The following is a 21,524-nucleotide window of genomic DNA, read 5'->3' as shown; positions in this document are numbered from 1 at the left end:
AGTGGAACTTTGGAGTGATCCTCTGGAATGAGCTGAAGCAAGGTTTGTGACCCAGAACAAATCCTCCCTAATTTTCATGACTGAATGCCATCAGATACACACAGAAAATTTACAACAAAGTTTAAAGACTTCACGGAATAGAACCTGTTACAGCATCTCAGGGGCTGAATTACTTATTAACAGACTTTCATTTTAGAAAGAACGATGGATTAACCGGTGTCCACGAACTTTTGGCCTTATAGTGTAATGTAAATCATATCTACTGGAAGGTAACCCATCTTTTATACTTGCAGTGCTGCACTATGGCTGTTTGCTGTGAAGCAGCCAATATTTTCCTGGGCCAGAGTCCGACTGAAATGTGCTTCACAAAGGACAAACGAGGATACATTTTGAATGAAACTGACTTTGTCCCCGATATTTCATCTTCGTTTTCCTTTGATAAAGCTAAACTCGGCGTAAAAATTAGTTCAAGCTAATAGGCAGCCGGTGAGCTAAGGTTAGGTAGCATGGTTCTTTTATAGACATAACATTGAGGTTAGCTAACGTGTCTAGCCACTTTCTGAGGACTTCCTAGTCCTGCGAGTTAAGTTTGTCGGCAAATTCTGTGGATGCCGAAACAAAAACAGTTTGTTTTAGATATACTTGAGAATATTGTCTCGTGGTTAGTTCCGTTGTATCTATGACTGTTGGTCAATTGGTCCCGGGGAGGCAACTATCGTTAGCATCTCTGCTGTTTTTTTATCTGGCTCGAGTTGGCTAGCACCAGCGGAGTAGTTGGAGTAGTAGGAGCCTAACACTAGCCCTTCTTCCCTTACCGAGTCCCTCTGAGTTTGTCTTATTTGCCGTTCCCAGAGAATAGGAACCGAACGGGATAACGAACAAAACACCATTGTGCCCTTCAGCATCTCTGCCGTGAATTAACTTGATGTATGAACAGTATATGAACTGGTATGCACCCACATAAGCAGAGCTGGTAATAAGAAATTATATTAAGGCTCGAGAGTGCCCAAATTATCCAGAAAAACAAGAGTCGGATATGCACGTTAACGTTAAGTAAAAAGAGCTAGCGTATGCTAACACACTCCAGTCATCAACGTTACCTGCGCTGGATCCGGATACGGGCCGCCGCTCCAGCTGCAGTGTCCCAGCGTCCGGACACAACTCACTGCGGCAAACTTCGCTATCTCAACGCCGAAAGAAACGGGAATTCTCCAGAAAAAGCACAGCCTAAATTTACACGAACATGGTTCACAGGTCAGCGGCAGGACGCTGTGATTCTTGGCCGCTGATGTCACTGAGACCCCTCTCAGACTTTGTGCGGAGCAGCAGTAAAAAGCCCATCCTTGTCCTGCACCGAAAGAGAAATTACGAGCACAGAGGAATCACCCGGCCCTCTGAACACTGCAACGATGACAGATCTGTAACTCCCAAAACCAGTTTTCAAACACTGAGGTTTAAGGATTTCCGTATTATATATTTAAAATATATACAAATGCCCCACCACCGTTTAAATGAGATTCCATAATAGGATTACAAATGTAGACAATTATTTTACAATTCTTCAATTAACATTATTATATACATATTTCAGATAAAAACGACTAGACATCTATTAAAACAACTTTTAATATTTTAAAATACTTTTAATATATTTTGCTTACCTTGAATGTAGTCAGTGTAACATTAGTTTTGCACTGTGAATACATTTATCGTAAAGTGCTTAAAGTCCTTTTAATCTAATCATCCTTTGTTACCTAAAATGTAGGCTACTTTCACTCAGTAGTTACCTGAACACATTCACAATATTATGAAATGTTTAGAATATTCCAAAATCAAAACCTCAAACATAATCCCAATTTCCTGTAAATAATATATTGGATGAGCTTTAAAAACATATAATTAATTGTATTTCATTTGTTTGTTTTCACCAGTATTGAGCTGCACACAGAAAGATCTCTTTGAAAGTCAGCAAATGTTACCTAAAATTAAGACAAATAAAAATGTATAGAAATAAATGATTTGAGGTATTTGAATAATTAATACTCATGCCATGAACATGGATGGTTATTATTACCAGCTGTTAGGCATTTGTATTTGTAGATTTATGCTATAAAATAATAATAATAATAATATACACATTTGTCATACATTTATAGATTGTTTGCAAAGTAATATTCATTGTCATAATTATGATTTTTCATTTAATTTTTATTATTATTATTATTATTTAAATCAAGCTTAATTCATTAAAATGGTAAAATGCTTAATTGTGGGATCACACTTAATTGTGGAAGGACACTTAATATATGATATGCCCACTGCACCCGAATATACTATTCAACAAAGTATGATATTATATGGTTACAAATGCCTTGCCTCAAATATTTTCCGAACCTTCCCCTTCCACTTTTCAGATTTGTGAAATGCATATTTTGGATATTTACTTGTCCAGGGCATAACACAGCCACCATCCCCCACTCAATTTGGGTCATTGTCTTATTAAGCACTCACTGTGCATGCAGACACTTTCATAAGACCCTTTCTTCTACACTAATGATGAAAGAGCCACAACAGAGGCTGCTCAATGTGATCAAACACTATGGAATTGGTGATTAGATCACCCATTCCTATTAATATATATGTAATTTACACATACACAGAGTTTACATCTACAAGGGGGACCAGCAAGTTATGTGTGGGCAGTGAGTGCTAAAAAATGCCAACATCTCTATTGTTTCTGCTCCAAGCATACCAACACAACACAACACATTCACATCAGTGCAGCGCATATGATGCTCTACAACCCAAATTATAAAATTATACATGCTCTGTATAATTGTTCCACTGTTCATAGTCAGTAGAGTTGAGAGATTGGACAGTGAGTATATATATATATATATATATATATATATATGTATATATATACACACACACACACACACACACACACACAGAGAGAGAGAGAGAGAGAGAGAGAGAGAGAGAGAGAGATACTGACAGTAAGTGATTCAAAGTGGGCTTTGGACTCACTGCAACCCTGAAATACTTTACAAATGCATAAATGTTATTTCACAAATGAAACACAAGTCACAAATATGTTTCACTATTCACAAATGAATACATTCAAATCTGTCTCAAGGTCTGCAATTTGTACAAATATAGTTCAATTAATAAATACATGTTTTTGGGTTTCATAGATATATAGTAATTTTATGAATATATTTGTTTAAATTTACATTCCATATATTTGTAAAGTCAAAGTCTCAAATTTGAAATTTATTTGTAAATTGGGGAATCTGCAATTGTGGATCAAGACACGTGTTTTTTGTTACGTGTATTTGTTCATTTCCTCTCGCGGGTTCTTGGATTTTGAGAATTTCCTTTCTCATTTCACCCGATCCAAATACAAATGCAGTGAAGGACGGGCGCCCCCTCCAGGGTGTATTCCCGCCTTGTGCCCAATGATTCCAGGTAGGCTCTGGACCCACTGTGACCATGAACTGAATGAATTAAATAGAAATGCAGCCTGGTCCACAAATGTGGCCAGTAGGCGAACAAGCCATCGCTATGGGGCACTGTTGTTTTCCCCACTGTTTCAAGACTGACTGGTGGGACTGTGACTCCATTGGCTGCCGCAGTAAATGATGACCAAATAATTCTGGCTGTTGATTGGCTAAATAAACGTGATAATCAATGAGAAGGGCATTTTTTATTTCGTAACCGTGGGGAATCTGCCCCTCCCTCCGGCTGAGGGAGAGCATCTGTCTGTCTGAAATAAACCACCCGTTTTAACAATCCAATCTCAAAATTACGGAACACAACACATCACGTAACAGCCCAATACGCAACACGGCTTGTAGTGTCCAAATACGGGGTGCTTTTAAAGTATTTTATTTGACAACCATAGTCTGCAGCGACATTAGGGAAGTTCCGCAGGACCTTGACCCACTCCTAACTGTCTGTGCTATGAAGCTGAATTCAGTGGCTTGGGCGGTTGTTGTTCGAACTTCCACATTAAACGTTGCTCAAATGTGTCTGCGTTTAATTTGGCCCCATACGTCCTAAAACAACAGTCTTTGCCTGCTGACCACATTTGTGGATCAGGCTGCATTTGTATTTGGATCGGGCGAAATGCAAAAGTCTCAAAATCCAAAATGAACATATACACGTTACGAAAAACACGCAAGTGACTCGATTCACAAATGCAGATCCTACAATTTACAAATAAATTTTAAATTCGAGACTTCGACTTTAAAAATATATGTAATGTAAATTTAAACAAATGTTTTAATTTTTGCATAAAAATATGATCTATGAAAACCAAAAACATTTGTGAATAGTATTTGTACAAATTGCAGACCATGAGACAGATTGGAATGTATTAGCTAATTTGTGAATAGTGAAACATATTTGTGACTTGTTTGTGGATTAATATTTACGCATTTGTATTTAGTATTTTATATTGTATATAATTACACATTTATATTGTAGTATTTTGAGACATGAAGCAGTTGTAAAAAATGAATAGCTGAACATTAGATTTAAGCAGGATGTTTCATGTATGTGATTCATATGCAAGTACAAGCTTAATTGTTGCATCAAAGCTTTCTGCAAAACGTCCAATATAAAAGGTTTGAACCCTCCCACCGGTATTGGATAAAATGGTCAGGCTTGCCCTCAATGCTAGACCAAATGTCTACATATAATGCCAAACATATTTGTGATGACTGTGGTTTTGATGAGATCGTAAATAAATATATGGCCAAATAGCTGGTCCCGGTCAAATTGACTTTAGCATCTGGAAAGCTTTTATATCCTTAATGTCGCTACCAGATCCCACCAGAATGTGGAGCCCTATTGTAAGAAGCAACCAAGAGGGGAGCTTTAAGGCAAGCATTTGGCCATGCCCCCACCTCCCTCCAAGACACACCTCTAGGCATGTGAAGCTGGGCATCATATCTGTTTTTAGAAATGATGCTCACACAACACCTTAGGGGCAGCAGAACATGCTTAGACAAGAGTGCTAAAATTATTTATTTATTTATTCATGTGGCACGACTGGCCTGTAAGTAGTAAATTTCTGTCATCAAGACCTTAACACCATATCTACTTTCTTTGAGTACAAGTCACTAATGGCTATGATCTCTTTGGGATGCAAACCCAGAGATGAAACAAATTCAGTCCAACTCATCTCACATATAATGAAATTGAACTTACAATGAAAAGAAAATGTATTTTAATTCATTTGTGCAAACAAATATGCTTAGGACATCTTTTCTGTGTACAGCATGTGTGTATTGGCATCTTCTGTCTTAGTGAAGTTAGGAAATGGAGGGCTACTGCTGGAATGTGACCTCCCCACACTAACAAAGTAGAAAGGCACATGAGAAATCCGCCCATTAGACCAGCACTGCAAAGAAAAACATAGATGATGAAAAATTAGAGTGATTTTCTTTTAAAATGTGGCAAGTCAGAAAAATCAGTGTAAACAGATTTGAAAAACTAACTGACCAAAATTTTATTACAATCTAAAACTTAAGCTTTTTATTTGTTTTCCCCTTAAATAACATAACTGTTCATGTCAGTTTTGGTGCCAACAACTGCATCAGATATTTCCCCCATCTTTATCTGAACTGCTGTGAAATTTCTTTGTCTCACGAAGATGGATAAATATGAAATAAATTTATATAAGTAGAGTATAAAATCAATAAATAGAAATTAAGCTGTGGAATTGTTTACAGTAAGATCATGATCAATTAAGTCATCCTCGTCTTTTTTTAATAAGTTTAAAGAGAATGTTACTACACAATATTCAAAAGAATGATTTAAAAAAAGGAATCATTTGAAGTATTTTTTGGAGTCACGTTTGTGAAAGTATTTTTAGTAGCATGTTCTAAATATAAAATGATCACATCAGGCACAGTCTGAAGTATTTTTTCTAGAATAGTTTGCTTAATACTAAGGTTCAAGCACTACTTTCCATATGAAATTTTACATTTTCCCACAGATAACATTGTCCATATACAAATTAATATTTTTATGGTGATTATGGACAAACTAAGATAATATTCAACACTACTAAATAACTCACCACTGTGAGCAATGCGCCATGCTGGAAGTGAGGATGGAACTGAATCAGTCTAGGCTCTTCTCCTGCCTCCCCTTGCACAAAACCGCTGTAACAAATTTGCAAAGAAAAAAAAAATTATATAAAAAAAAAAATTAAATATAAAATTATATAACTCATAATAAATTCTAATAAATCCTAATATATCTAGCAGCACAATATTTTAAAGTGGTTTGTGTAAACTACGGCTGGTAATAATGCTACATCAGTCACTCTCTTGTGGATCTCTCACTGTCTTAAGTTATGTTCCATATACTGGCTAGTGTAGACTTTTACTGAATCATAGACTGGTGAGATGCCACATTCCTGATTTGGAGAAACAAGGCTTTGAGAGTAATCTTTGATTCGGTATCTCCCATGGGAAAGTCATTGCCAACTCGGGTATCGGACACCTTTCAAACTGACCTGACTTCAAACGTGATGTGACCTATTGGATGATGAAAATTTGCCCTTTGTTCTGAAGTATACGGACTAAGTGCTCCCAATGGAGGTACCACAGCAGAGCAAGAAATGTCTTGCAGAAATTTGGTCTGCAGTGGACTGAGACCGTGCTATGGACTGCATAGGCCATAAACGGTACTAAATCTAAATAATAAGACCTGAATATATACATATATATATATTTTTTTTTTCTTTTCTTTAAACAGTATGATATACTCACCAAGGAAGTAACTCAAAAATGGGTCTGGAGCGTGTTTTAAATACTGCAATGACAGCAGGATGACCAGAAGCTTCCAAATTTCCTGATGGAAAACACAGAAATGGGAAATTACATGAGAGCCTTTTTTACTGTTTGTACACAGAACCAACAGTAACCAGCATTTTAGCTTTGCCATGTGTCTACTGTCCAAGTTCATACGCTTTGTTTTATACTTATATATTGTCACTGTCCTATCAAAAAGAGGCATCTCCATTTTTGTTAATTTTTATTTTACTACATCCTAAGGACACAGCACCTGTCCTTCACGCTCTGTGAAAATTTCATGATGAGTGGATCAATACAAATTTCTGACAATTACTTCCACTGAAACTTAAGAGTATTTTATTTGGTATTTCATCACCTGTAAAATTGCTATTTTGGGAGATACGTTTTTGATTGGACAGAACATGCGGCTTTGAAAAATGTGCAGTTATCATTTATACCAAAGGGGGAGACAAGGTCTTAGTCGTAGGAAAATACTATTATATTCTAGGTGGCATTTTCCTAGTGTGGCAGCCAGCACCCTAGTGTGCCATGGCTCACAAGGGAACAAGCCCTGTGTATTAATAGACATAAATTTTTTGGCTGGAAAATACAGGAGGAAGGGAAATGCAAGAAAGCAAATACTTTATTGCAGGTGTATAACTATATATAAAATCATTATTACAGCGCAGAGAATGGATTTCTCATACAACATATTTATCAGCAGCTAAGGAGAAAGGTTAAAAGTTTACAAGGTAGTTCTCTGGCAATATAGATACCATATCTCAGTGTCAATTCTGTGATGTCTATTACAGCACTTTTTACATCAAGTTTGATCTGCCAGATTGTACCTTTTAGGAGTACAGCTAGCCTCTCTCCAGAGGGATCCCAAGCAAGTGACTGGACCTCCCCTCCAACACTGGTCAGTAAATATGCAAATAAAAACAGAGTAACACATTACATTTTTACCTACATGATAAAACTAGCACATAGAATTACATACAAACACAAAGCTTACGTGATATCACCATCAGTCCCATTAAATGTTGTCTCAGAAAGATCAGCCACAACCTCTGCAGCTTTATGGCCTCCTGAAACAGGAAAAAGAAAACTCATAGAAAGTTCATAAAATTACATTAAACTTTGAGAAAACTCACTTTTATTTTCCATTCTCTTCCAACAAAAATCCTTGAAAAACATTACGGTTATTGTTTACCCAGAATTTATAATTAAAAATGTAAAAGATATGTTTGTGTGAATGACTCAGAGCATCCTGTTTCATCCTAGTCATACCTATCAAAATTGAAGACATAAGATGATATGACCATAGACATAAGATATATATATATATATATATATATATATATATATATATATATATATATTAAAATTATATAAAATTTATATAAAAATTAAGAAGAAGAATACATTTGAAACAATGTGTTAAATGTGGAAAAATATATGCTTATATTTTGGGAACACCAAGTCTACTGTAATAAGGTATGGAGCTTGCAAAAGATGGCTAGAATTTCAACCGAAATCAAATACTATGCTGATAGTTAGGAGCTTTTTGGTCACAAATAACAGTAGTGGTTTTGGTGTGAACAGGTATAATACAGCATATTACATGACATTTACCTCATAAAATAAAAACCAACAGAGAGCAATCCTATATATTTTTTAATGTGCTGTATCACATGAAATAAGATTCAACATGAAAAGTTCAGACAACACTCAAATAATTCAAATTTGTGAAATTCATTGATCATATTAACATATAGTTAATTATCCCAGTGATTTATGGCCTTTCACAATGTTTGACTTTATTAATTATTAATTTATTGTTTATGTTAAAATGACTTATTTCAATTTTGGAGCAATTATTATTAAATGTTGGACAGTAAAGCTTTTATCACATATGCCATTCCTTTTCACAACAACTAAAAAAAATAATAATAATAATAATAATTTTATTTATTCCAAACTTTTTTTTAAATACAAGGCCTTTGTGATGCTTTTTGCATTCCTGCATATCCTCCAGTGGACACAGGTCGAATATGATTTGAAATATTGATCCGTCTGACCAAAATACACATTTTTACTGTTTAACAATCCATCCTGAATGCCTCCAAGACCAGAGAATTTGATGGCACTCCTGGACACAATCAATAAAACTTTTTGGAGTTAAAATTTTAACTAGCATTTGTGAATATAACTGTATATTGTAGTGCTTGACAATGTTTTTGCCAAAGTAATCCTGATGTGTTTATATTTATTATAAATGAAAGATGGTTTTGGATGCAATGCCATCTGAGAAAACATATCACTGTTACTCATCTTAGGTTTCCACCCTTGCCTTTTACAAACCGAAATGTCTCTAGCTTCCTTCCATTTTAATTAAGTTATGCATCAAAGATATTGAAATGTCCTAATTTCATTCTACTGTTCTTTGAGGAACACTGTTTATAAACATTTTAAAAATGTTCTCACATATTTCTAAGCCATGTGCAAACATGTAAATGAAAACTAATTTATTTGCATTATCCATACCATCCCAACTTGTCCTAATTTGAGAATGTAACATCCTCAAGGTTTTACAAAGTCAAGGTAACACTTGCATACTTTTATGTTGCCTTAGTAGAAAAGCCTAAGAGAAATAAGTAAATCAGGCCAATACTGGTGATCAGATAAGGAAAAGAGTGCCATCTGGTTGCTAAAAACATCACTGCACAGAACAGTAGATGACATCATAGAAGAACATCTGGTGGGCAATATGTGATCAGTAGCAAAAAAAAAAAAAAGCCTGTATGTCAAAGAAAATCAGTGACAAAATTGATATAGAGCTACATGAATTTCATCATTATATTGAAACAAGTACTATGTCCAGGATAAATGCTGAAAATGCTTAAAAATATTTAGTGTTGTTACATTAAATTACCTGTCATGTCTGAAAAAGTCAGCGCATATATCAACATTTCTCCCTGAACACAAAACAATAATCGACTTCCATCGGGACTCCAGCATGCAGACTAGGAGATACAAGACATAGATTAAATAAATATGAGTTACGGGTAGCATTTAATCTTATCATGGGTCAGAAACACTGCATATTACAAGCAATTGCAATATCACCTGACATCGCCCTTTCAGACCAGGCCACCTTTCACATGTCCACATTCTGGTTTCCCAAACCCTGCATGCACAGACACGCACACACAAAAAAATACAAAGAAATTAGTAGATGTTTTGTGGTTATAAAGAGCTGTTCAAGATGTTATTCTACAAAAGAAATAGAACGGTAGAATTTTTGTCCCTGTGCACAGTGGGGGTTGGGGGGACAAAACAGGATTACTGCTGTCTGATCGAGGGGGTAACCCAGAAAAGGGGCCATTAGTTAAACAAAGACATAACCATATACTACTGTACTGATTTTGGTAAAAAAAAAAAATAATAATAAAAATAAATAAATATATGGGAAAAATAAAACTACTACTACCTCTTGCAACAATTCCAAAATCAATGCACTTAGAGGATATTCACACAGCTTTTTTTTTTCTTTGTAGGCTACTCATACAGAAAAGGCAGACGAGAAATAGAAATTGGTAGTTATATATTTGAATTGTTCAACTATATAACTAATAACTATTACATATTATTTTGCCATATGTGTGCCCTTGTTAATCTTGATGTGGATGTATACCTGAACAGGGCAGAGGGAGTAGCTGCCAACAGATGACTGCCATCTGGTGACCAAGATACATTTGTGACTCCACCACCTCCCACTCGCTGAAGTGGAACAAAGTTCTCTGCAGCAACATCCCAAACCTACAAAACACAAAAGCATATCATGTAGCACTTCAGCAACCGAGAAGTGTTTTACAGCCTCCAGGCCTCAGTGTAAAAGTTACATTTCATGGAAAACTGAATTCCCCCTCACATTTTCAAAATAAGGTTTGCAGTATGTAAAGACTGTACAAGTTCAGAACATAAATTCCTCAAGCCATACAGTGCATATACAGAAACAGCACAACAAGAGCAAAGAGAAACTAGGCAAGCCTAGTTTAGCCAGACCACTATTAGCCATTAGCCCAAAATACATACCCTTGTCATTGGTAGGTCTGGATAAGCTTTGGTGCTTCATATCAATGCTTTTGTTTACAATAACAACAAGTAATAAACTATAAAATTAGTTTATTATTTATTTTTGAACATTTCTAAAACCAAGCATCTTAACATTTTATCAACCAGGTAATCTACACTTGATTAAGAAACAGGGCATTGCTGGAACTAGATGTTTATGTACTGACTTACATTTCTATAAGGCTCTGACTTATAAAACTGTGCTGTAACAAATTCACAGCCTCATTTATTTTGAGTAACACATTCTGGTGATCTGGCTCTAATAAGGCAGAGATTTTGTCAGTTTTCGCGTAAAGTTAAACAAAGAGCTGTGCAGATGTACTTTACTCGTCAGAAAGTCAGTAACGGTGAGATGCGTCTGTGTATTTGTGTCGTTATAGGGACAGACAAGATGACTTTGTTTGTTAAATATATAGTAGAAATCAAAAGGCTGGGTCACAGAAACATTCTCCAAACATAAAGAAGAGACTATGATATATATTACCTCAACAACGTTCAACAGATTTCTGTCAGAGGCTCCAGTAAAACACTGAGCTGCTCACTGCGGTGGATGGTGGACTTACAGCGCTGAAGCAGCGAGACTGTGTCCCAATTCAGCTCTCAACTCTCTGACACCATCAACACACATTTCTTTAGGTCCCAAAAAGAGTACTTGTCCAGAGAAAAGAGGACATCTGGTCACCACTGTTCCAAATTTAGTTCACAAACTGGAATGTGAAATATGGCTAAACTAACAGACAGTGTAGTGGCACCACCTTAAGTTCTCTCTGTGAAATACGGCTGAATTAACAGTTCCTACTCGCGCATGCGCATTTCAAAATTAGATGTCATTAAGTGCATATGCCTCTTCTGGCAACATTAGCTCAGAATTCACAGCTCTGAGATATAACTGTTTTAGCCATTATTGTTTATGGCACAATAAAGGACAGCTAATCAGAGCTGAGGTAATTTAAAAAATAAATAAATAAATAAATAAATAAATAAATAAATAAATAAATAAATAAATAAATACCAGCCTTGGTAATGTAGCATGTTTGTAAAATAAATGTATAACAATACTATTTCAGTAGATATAATTAAGTAATAAAGGAGGCATAATGGAAACATGTAGGATTGTGGGCCTTCTAAATACAGTTTAGAAATAAGAACAGTTACAAAATGGAAATATGCTTTTTTCTATACATTGTAAAATTATTTTACAAGATATGGAAATAGAATACATCACCAGATATTACATGTGATTAATGAATTAAATATTCTTTAAATTTCAATCATTACTAAAACAAACCATCATAGAAGTGTCCACAGGGGAGGCAGACACCAGTAAAGAACCAGAAGGAGACCAAGCAATAGAAGTGACTGGCGAGTGACCAGGATGGGACAACACCTGAGCACATCCAGACGATGGTCTAAGAGAGAAAAAAATAAAGTTTACAATATTTGTAACATAACGGTACATGGAAAGGGATAGCAGATAGTATCCATCTACTGTACCGTGTAGACAGTGAAGTAGGATCCACATGCCATATGAGCAGACAGCTGTGACAAGCCACAGCCAGAGCAGATGCACACAGAGGCTTCCACTGCATAGCACTCACATTCCTCTGCAGGCGGTGCTTCAGAGTCGGAGCTGTGGAACTGAGAACAAACAAAGCAAATACGTCAAGAAAAGTTCTTAACATGTATTATTAGTTAGAACTGCTCACAAAAGGTATTTATTGTGAAGAATATTATGACAGTATAGGAACTTATTTTAAATGATTACTTCCATCCATCCATCCATTATCTGTAACCGCTTATCCAATTTAGGGTCGCGGGGGGTCCAGAGCCTACCTGGAATCATCGGGCGCAAGGCGGGAATACACCCTGGAGGGGACGCCAGTCCTTCACAGGGCAACACAGACACACACACACCTACGGACACTTTCGAGTCGCCAATCCACCTGCAACGTGTGTTTTTGGACTGTGGGAGGAAACCGGAGCACCCGGAGGAAACCCACGCGGACACGGGGAGAACACACCAACTCCTCACAGACAGTCACCCGGAGTGGGAATCGAACCCACAACCTCCAGGTTCCTGGAGCTGTGTGACTGCGACACTACTTGCTGCGCCACCGTGCCGCCCAATGATTACTTAATAACTGGTATAATCTGGTATAGGTAATCCTATGTAAAGAAGGCTACCATCTACACCTTTAATACTTCAAATCGCACAACAGCAATGCATTTATTACAAAAATAAATAAATAAATAAATAAATAATATTAAAAAAAAAAAAAGTGGGATTTCATTATAATGGTAAATAATAACATTATTGGCTGGCTGTGATCTTCAGGACCTCAGGTGGCCCTGGAATATAAACATACAGGTTTCTATAGTGGAAATCACTGCAGAGGAAATCACTGCTGCTGCCGCCTTCTTTGGGCCTGAGCTGATGTAAGATGGAAGAGTCCTGTGATTTGACAATTCAATATTTTAAATTATTTTTGGAAATCATAGATTAATATGCTTACGGTAGATTTGGTTCAACGAAATGAAGTTTCAATGACTTGTTATGGACTGTCATTTTAGATATAAATTATTGTGTAACAATGATGGACCCTAATGTAGTATTGAACAGAACAGTAGTAGAATATATACAGACTATTCCTATATGGCTATATTCATAATTTTGCCATACAAATTACCTCCGAGAGTTGTAGATCCTGATGGAGTCATCTAGGAGGGCTACTGCAAATTTTTCAGTGTGAGGATGCCATGCAATGCTTCGGACAGAACTATCGGACCTTAAAAAAAAATAAAAAAAAAAGATTGTAACATTTTCAATCTTTATCAAATTAACACTGAGAACATCGTTGCTGCAGTTATTGATAATACCTCCAAATAGGCAAGTACACATTTAAGATAAATTTGAACATCTACGGATTTGAAAAGAACAACACTATAAAAGCAACTTACCAATCAAGCACTTGTGAAAATTCAGCAACCATTTCCTCACCACTTAACTACAGGAAAAAACAAAGTATCTTTCAAAAAACATACACTAATTCAGAAAAGACAACTAAAAGGAAAATAAAAAAACAAAACTAGGCAAGCCTAGTTTTACTGGACCTCCATTAGCCATATAGGCTTTGTCATAGAGTAGTTTCTGGCATTTGAAAAACAGGAAAGCTCAATACATACCCTTGTCACTGGAAGATCTGAAGAAGCTTTGGTGCTTCATATCAATATCTTTGTTTACATGTGGTTTTTATTATGTGATTGTGTTGTACAGAAAATATGGAGAGCAGGACTAATAATTGCAGTAATGAAAGAAGGAGCACAAAGTTCAAGTTTCTTGTTCATTTTATTAAAAAATAAATACTAGATGATCTACCACCAAAGAACAAAGAAGACCAAGAACGTTTTGTTGATTTAAAAAATTTAATAAATTACTTATTTATTCAATGTAACAGATGAAGCAAGTGAAGTTTAATGACACTGTGTGCAGTGATATGGAGTTTTATAAGCACACTAACGCCACAAAATGTCTCCCCACCACTTCCATTTACAATATTCCATATTTTAGGCAAAGACACACGCAAAATAAGTCAAATTCTGCAGCTTTCCTCTCTCTGTGATATATAATACGTGTGTAAACGTTTTCAAATTCCGAGTCATCCTGCTGAGCTTGTGAACAGCGGAGAAATGTAAGTAACCTAGAGCCAAACACAGCCCCAGAAGCACACACAAATGGAGCATGTTCATGTTTTTTTTCCTGTTATTTGTTTATATGAGACATTTTAAATGACACAGTCCAGCTCCACTGGGCGATAACGATGTGTTTGAGGCGCTGAGCTTTTTCTTGAGTTACTGAACCTCAACGCCTACAAACGAAGCCACGGTTCAGGTTGAAGAACCTACTCTTCTTTGGTTCCAGCCGGGAACAAATTTTTCCGGTTTGTGAACCAGTTTATCCCGATGGAATCACACCGAAAGGTTCCAAATTTGGTTTACGAACTGTAACCGTTCCAGTTCCTTGTTGGTGGTAAAGCTCTATGTGAAACATGGCTAAACTAACAACAGAGGGTGTAGTGGCACCACCTTGTAAAATATGGCAGAATTAACAGCAGAAGCTGGAATAACATTCTTATTCACACATAAGTGTTTCAACATTAGGAGTCAGTGAGACAGTCAGTCAATCAGTCGGTCAGTAAAGGAAAATGCATCTTCTAGGCTGGCCTGGTAGACAGTCTGGCATAAAATTAACAATAGAAATTCTAGATGTGATATGACAGTGCTCACAGTCAGATGTGGGAACAGAGAACCATGGAATGAAGACATCCATCGCAGCAGAGCCAAAATACACCCAGAACTCATTCTCAGCCACTTAGGCACTGTGGGAATCAAACAAACACTTATGGCAAAATTTCACATGTCAACAGTTTGTAAAACTGGTTTTATGTCAAAATAGAGGAGAAACTGGTTTATGTGTTTAAAAAGTATATTTACATACCTTCCTCTGCACTATTAGTGATTTCATCTAAAAGACCAGAAAGTCCTGCATCACGCCTACACAGGTTTAAAAGAAAACAGTCAGGATGCAATTTTCTTAGCAGTTAAAAATATTTTTGTATTCACAATTGTTTCTGAAAACTACAGAATAGCAATGACATACTCATACAATCCCTTGGTCAAAAAAAAGTGAAACTTTTCTGAAATAAGTAAAGAGAGATTTTGTAAGCAATGCGTACCAAGCTCCTGCACTCCTCATCCACAGTGTGTCTTTATGATCCAGGAAAGCGGATTTGCTGCTGCTCTCTGGACGACTATGAGGCTTCAGTGTTTCCCTAGGAAAATTCAGACAAGGGGGATCCCAGTGCTAAAAAGTGAGCACACACACAGAGGGTAATGGAAATATTTTTAGGGCAACATCACAAATATACACATTCTGCATCAACAACTCACATTTCTAACATTTCAAGTGTTAACAGAATCTCAGAATAGCTTAATGAAAAAACCAAGACTCTTTTATATTAAACCAATAAATCTTCAAAATAAATCAAATAGCCAGAAATGAAAAAGGCTGGCCCCAAATATTCATCTGTTCTGATATTCATTTATCTGGTAGTTATTTCAGTTCAGTTATTTGTTATTTTAAAATAAATGCGGCTAGTCAATAAAGGCAACGCTCTGCCACCCCCACCAGCCCCCGTCATTAGAAATTTTTCAGTACCATTTCATTTGGAGAATGGCTTGGAATGTTTTTTGTCACCCAAAAAGAAACCATCTAACATGAAATGTGCAATACAACAAAATGTGGACTTTGCATTTAACCAGAGGTGGAAAGAGTATCAAAACATCCCGTGTAGTGCAAAAAGGACAAGGGGATATAAATTTCAAACTAGTTGGTTTTAATTAATAGGATAATTTTACTAAATATATAAACTGTTCATGGAGAAGCCTGAAGATATGAACATGACTGTTAAAATAAGTTAAGTCTATGATATATTCAACATCATATTCCTATTAAAGAAATATTTCTGTTGTTTTGAAGTGGTTATGCGTTCAGCTTTCTTCCAGTTCAGTCTTGTTCCAGCCTGCTCCTACGAACTGGAAGACTGCTGTTGCTAGCTAGGTTTTATTAATTTTATAAATCCCTGGAAGGAAATTAAGTTGTCATAGCAGCCAGTTGTTTTTAAATACAGAACTATAATACCTCAAATAGAGAGATGTGCAAGAAAGTTCAGTTAAGTATGTTAATAAACATATAGAATACAAAATTATGGGAGATAAATAAAATAATGGGTGCATTATTTACATTTTAACTCAGTAATGGATGTGATCTAAACTTCAGGTGGCCTTTAGATTAGCTCAAGAATAGTGAGTACAGAGCTTCATGGAATGGGTTTCTCTTGACCGAGCAGCTGCATCCAAGCTTTACACATCAACATGCAAAGAATGCAGTGGTGTAAAGGACACCACCAGTGGACTCTAGAACACTGGAGATATGTTCTCTGAAGTGACAAAACACACTTCTCTGTTTGGCAATCCAATGGACGTGTCTGGGTTTGGCAGTTGCCAAGAGAACGGTACTTGTCTTACTGCACTGTGCCGAGTGTAAAGTTTGGTGGAGGGTGATTAAGATGTGTGGTTATTTTTCAGGAGTTGGCCCCCATAGTAGCAATGAAAGTAATTCTTAATGCTTCAGCACACCAAGAGATTTTGAACAATTTCATGCTCCCTACCTTGTAGAAAAATCTGGGAATGGGCCCTTCCAGTTCGAACAATAATGTGCACCAGTGCACAAAGCAAGATATATAAAGACATGGATGAATGAGTTTGGTGTGGAAAAACCTGACTGCCCTGCAGAGTCCTGACCTCAAATTAACAGAAAACCTTTGGGATGAATCAAAGTTATCTCACTAATGTGCCCATAGCTCAGCTCAACCAAATGTTCACAGTAACCTTCCAGGCTCCCACAGCCAAATATGCTATCAAATCCTCACAGTGATTGCCCAATATATAGTGTAAATTGTTCCCACAATGGCAAAGTATACCTATAAAAAGTAACACTATGTAATATTTTTAACTCACCTTATTTAACCTTAAAATACAGCATCCTGATAAATTAGGGGGGAAAATGATACTATGAGCTCAGCACTGCAAAAACTACACTATGTACCTTATGGTGGGGGTAGGAAACCACCCTTTCTCCCTCGCCATTGATTTCAGTAGAGTGCTGTAAAACTGAATTACACTAGGAGGAGCCCCAGGAGCTAAAAACCCAAATGTTACATACAGTTCCTTTAATACTTTTCATTTCAAAAGTTATAGATGAGCAGTTGTCCACATATATTTGTGTAAATGCCATTTGGAAATCAAGCACGACCCATAGTTTAGCTAGTGATATATTCTTTTATAGGTAAATGTGAGAAAGAAAGATTGGACCTTTATCATGTGTTCACCTGTTTCTCAAAGGAGTCCGGCGGTTTGCCCGACACCATTTCATTGTTGGCTTCATATAATGTGATCTGTCCGCTCGGCGGCGGCGCAGGAAACAAGGCAAGAGAGCACAACATTCTGATATTACTCTGAAAAACACATCACAGGGAGTCTTAACACGGCTCTCAAATATTAGCCAGAAAGACACTACAGATAAAAGATGCGATCGTAAGAGACAGGAGTTGTCTTTTTATTCGTCAACTACTTCTATATTTTCCTTTCCGTTCCACCTTAAATCGGTCAGCAGTTCAATATTGGCAGCCGTACTATTTAAGGTAGAACGGTAAATTCAAAGTAAACGCCAGCCTTGAACGTGGCATTAACACACACAACAGTGACCGTATAAATAAAAAAGCGGTATTGTTATGTTTTGTTTTTTTAAATGCTGAAAATATCAAGTTAGTTAATATATTATTTCGTTTTTCAGTTAACACATGTAGCGGGTGATCAAACGTAGTACGCGCACAAAAATAAACATGAAACTAGGTTCTATGTCCGAAAACGTCTGCATTCCGTTACCTATACTCTAAAAAAGTACTTTTGAAAATACTGTAAAATGAAGAACAATTAGTCAGACAAACCAGTTTTCACTTCAGTTATGCTCCAGAAATCGCGCCATGCTCTCAGCTACGGCTCCCCGAGAAGGACAAACATCACAGAACAGACCGCCTGACATAAAAAAGTTAGGGCAATTAAACGTAATAAATCAAGCATATGACTTGGTAATACTTTTGGACCCGTTTAACTGACAAAATAAAAAGAAATTACTTACCAATTTTGACTGAATATTCAGACAACAAAAGCCTCAAGACAAAAATAAACATATTTGACAAAAAAAATGGACAAATCTACAATCTATCTATTTATGTGTCCAAAATGGCCCCCTATTTACTCTTTCCTATATAACTTTTCACTATATAGTATAATAACTCGATTTAGGAGGGTAATCTGATTTCAGAAACCACATCATGAGGGTATACAGAACAACACAGTGTAGGATAATGCTATCTGCCAGCGTACATGGGATGTACACTTCTTTTTGCAGTGCAGTGTGGGATTGTTGTAGTCCACTATGTTTTGGACACTACTAAGAAATGGAAGAACCTCAAAATAGTGCATTATACAGTGACAAGGACACAGTTTCAAAACAGCACATGTGTCAGAACTGGCTAACTGTATGCTATTACCTATATTATTTTAGACAATGCCTTTTTTTCTCAAACAACATAGAGGATTATTATGGGTAATTGCTATCTGCTAGTGTACATGGGTTGTACAATATTGCAACGCATTGTGGGATTGCTTGAGTACACTTAAAATTGTCCACTATGTTAGTAGACTCTAAAGGAACACCAAAATAATCATAGGGATATAGTGAATAGAGCACAGTTTTGGACACAACAGAGGTCGCTAAGGAAGTGAGGGTTTGAGTTTTCAAATCAAAATATTTGTTTCACCATATCTTGAGCACAAAGTCAAGCCTGTCTAAATAAGGCTGAAGGACAGTCCTGCAACTGGGTTCAATTTTTTTAATTCATTCATTGTCTGTAACCGCTTATCCAGTTCAGGGTCGCAGTGGGTCTGGAGCCTACCTGGAATCATTGGGTGCAACGCAGGAACACACTCTGGAGGGCGCGCCAGTCCTTCACTGGGCAACACACATGCACTCACACAATCAACAATTTTCCAAGTCACCAATCCACCTACCAATTTGTGTTTTAAGACCCTAACCTACCAACGTGTGTTTTTGGACCGTAGGAGAAAACTGGGGCAATGGGAGGTAACCCAGCAGACACAGGAAGAACACACCAATCTCCTCATAGACACTCGCCTGGAGCGGGTACCCTGCAGCTGTGTGACTGGGACAATACCTGCTGCGCCACCTTGCCGCCTCTGGGTTAAATTTATCTGGCTTATTCAGAAATCCCTCTTTGTGAAGCTGCCCAACTTTCATTCATTTATTTATTAATTGTCTTGTGTAACCACTTTGTTCTCTCAGTTGTGTTCGGTAAATTTAGAATGTAGAAATTTGATGCCTGCAACATTCACAACAAACTGTAAAGGGAAAATAAACATGGAATGTTTAGAGAATATACACCAGTTTCAAACATTGCACAATAAGCAGATGAATTGTTAATAGGTGACGATATTATAATTGGGTAAATGTCAATATCTGTCATGGGGTGCATCAATGCCAATGGAATGGGTGATTTGCATATGTAAGAAGGTCCCAATAGTAGAGGTGTATATTGCGATATTAGGGAGACATATGCTGTCATCAAGGTGACATCCTTTCCTGGGAAATCCATTGTTATTTCAGCAAGGCAAGCAGGCCTTATTCTGCATCTTCTAAAACACAAAGTGTGGTTCAATAAAATACAATAATTTGGAGAGTATTTATGTGATTATTTATTTATTTATTTATTTATTAGGTCAGACTCTGATGTTGGATGAGAGGGCCTAGCTTGCAATCTCAGTTTTCATCCCAATTGTGTATGATGGGGTTAAGGTCAGAGTTCTCTGCTGGCCAGTTATGTTCCTCCATTCATGCCTTTATGGACCTTGCTTTATGCACTGGGCACATTCATGCTGGAACAGAAATGGCTTTCATCAAACTTCCCAAAAATTTGGAAGCATGTATGTCCAAAAGATTTCCCTTCACTAAAACTAAGGAGTCCCCAGGCCAACAATTGGCACAAATCATGTAGTACACACAAACTTTTTTTCAGGTTTTCCAGGGTGATCCTTTCAGCAGCAAATAACAAATATTTGGACACCTTTTGTCAATTAATATTTTTTTGTAAGCACTATTTTGTAAACACAAATAAGAACACATCACTTACAAGGGCTACAAATCTATTTGAATCTGATATTCACACAATCTTACACTCAAAAACAGAACTGATTGTCAGGGAGAGCACTGACAGTGCAGCATTGTTATTTCATCATCATCTATGGCTGGCATCCAAGAGGCAATCAGTGAATTACTACAAAACTGCCAGTATAAGGTCTGTAAATAATCTTAGAAGGAATGCCTGGTGATGTTTAGTAAGTTTGGTGTCAACCTTTCAAAGATTACCACAATCACTGCTTGTTGCCAACTGTAATTGGAGGGGAATGTGCTATTATAGGCTTGTATAATTAAGCTTAGAGGACTTATGTAGAGGACTTAAGATGGGGTTGTGAATGGTATACATAAAAAACATAAAATTCCCATTACCAAGACATCCCATAATTAATATTACAGCACGAGTATGATCATAGCCCATGGCAAAAAGCACAAAATGTTATTAAAGATTTATGCTTATACATTATTTATGCACATGAAAGAAATAAAATAGTAATAAATAAAAATAATCTGACTTGTTCTCACTTCTGTTGTAGTTCTATAAGCTCTGGAACCACCATGACCCTGATAAGGATAAGGGGTGGAGCGAGCCCCCCCCCCCCCCACACACACACACACACACACAAAAAAACATTTTCTGATCAGGATGAAAGATTTACAGAAGCTGGATGAAATAATTTATTTATTAAAATTATGTTTAATGGAAAAAATAAAACAAACAAACAAACAAACACAAAGTATAC

The 21,524-nt window shown here is 36.6% G+C and overlaps 2 protein-coding genes across 5 annotated transcripts in view; both read right to left on the bottom strand.

Moving 5' to 3' along the window:
- Positions 1-1,394, bottom strand: part of LOC136665680 (cyclin-dependent kinase 17) — a 28,422-nt gene extending 27,028 nt beyond the window's left edge. For all 3 annotated transcript variants that reach the window (XM_066643351.1, XM_066643349.1, XM_066643350.1), the window contains exon 1: positions 1,101-1,394. The gene's annotated coding sequence lies outside the window, so the exon portion shown is untranslated. The remainder of the gene's footprint in view (positions 1-1,100) is intronic.
- Positions 1,395-5,044: 3,650 nt separating this feature from the next.
- On the bottom strand, positions 5,045-18,602 carry aaas (achalasia, adrenocortical insufficiency, alacrimia). Of its 2 annotated transcripts, XM_066644142.1 has the most exons (17): positions 18,515-18,602; positions 17,897-18,022; positions 15,683-15,810; positions 15,445-15,500; positions 15,234-15,325; positions 13,908-13,954; positions 13,637-13,735; positions 12,444-12,587; positions 12,238-12,358; positions 10,510-10,634; positions 9,942-10,002; positions 9,748-9,838; positions 7,828-7,900; positions 7,661-7,728; positions 6,789-6,870; positions 6,092-6,176; positions 5,046-5,410 (listed from the first exon to the last, which is right to left on the bottom strand). In XM_066644142.1, the coding sequence occupies exons 2-17, from the start codon at positions 18,008-18,010 to the stop codon at positions 5,264-5,266; spliced, it is 1,533 nt and encodes a 510-aa protein (XP_066500239.1). In that variant the 5' UTR covers positions 18,011-18,022; positions 18,515-18,602; the 3' UTR covers positions 5,046-5,263. The 2 variants fall into 2 exon arrangements, with proteins under 2 accessions (XP_066500240.1, XP_066500239.1); XM_066644143.1 differs by lacking the exon at positions 17,897-18,022 and having other exon boundaries at positions 5,045-5,410; positions 18,515-18,570.
- Positions 18,603-21,524: the final 2,922 nt, after the last annotated feature.

The sequence above is a fragment of the Hoplias malabaricus genome, chromosome 14, assembly GCF_029633855.1.
Source record: "Hoplias malabaricus isolate fHopMal1 chromosome 14, fHopMal1.hap1, whole genome shotgun sequence".
NCBI classification, from domain to species: domain Eukaryota; kingdom Metazoa; phylum Chordata; class Actinopteri; order Characiformes; family Erythrinidae; genus Hoplias; species Hoplias malabaricus.
The sequence above is the reverse complement of the archived record's forward strand: the minus strand, read 5'-3'. Positions and strand labels throughout refer to the sequence as shown.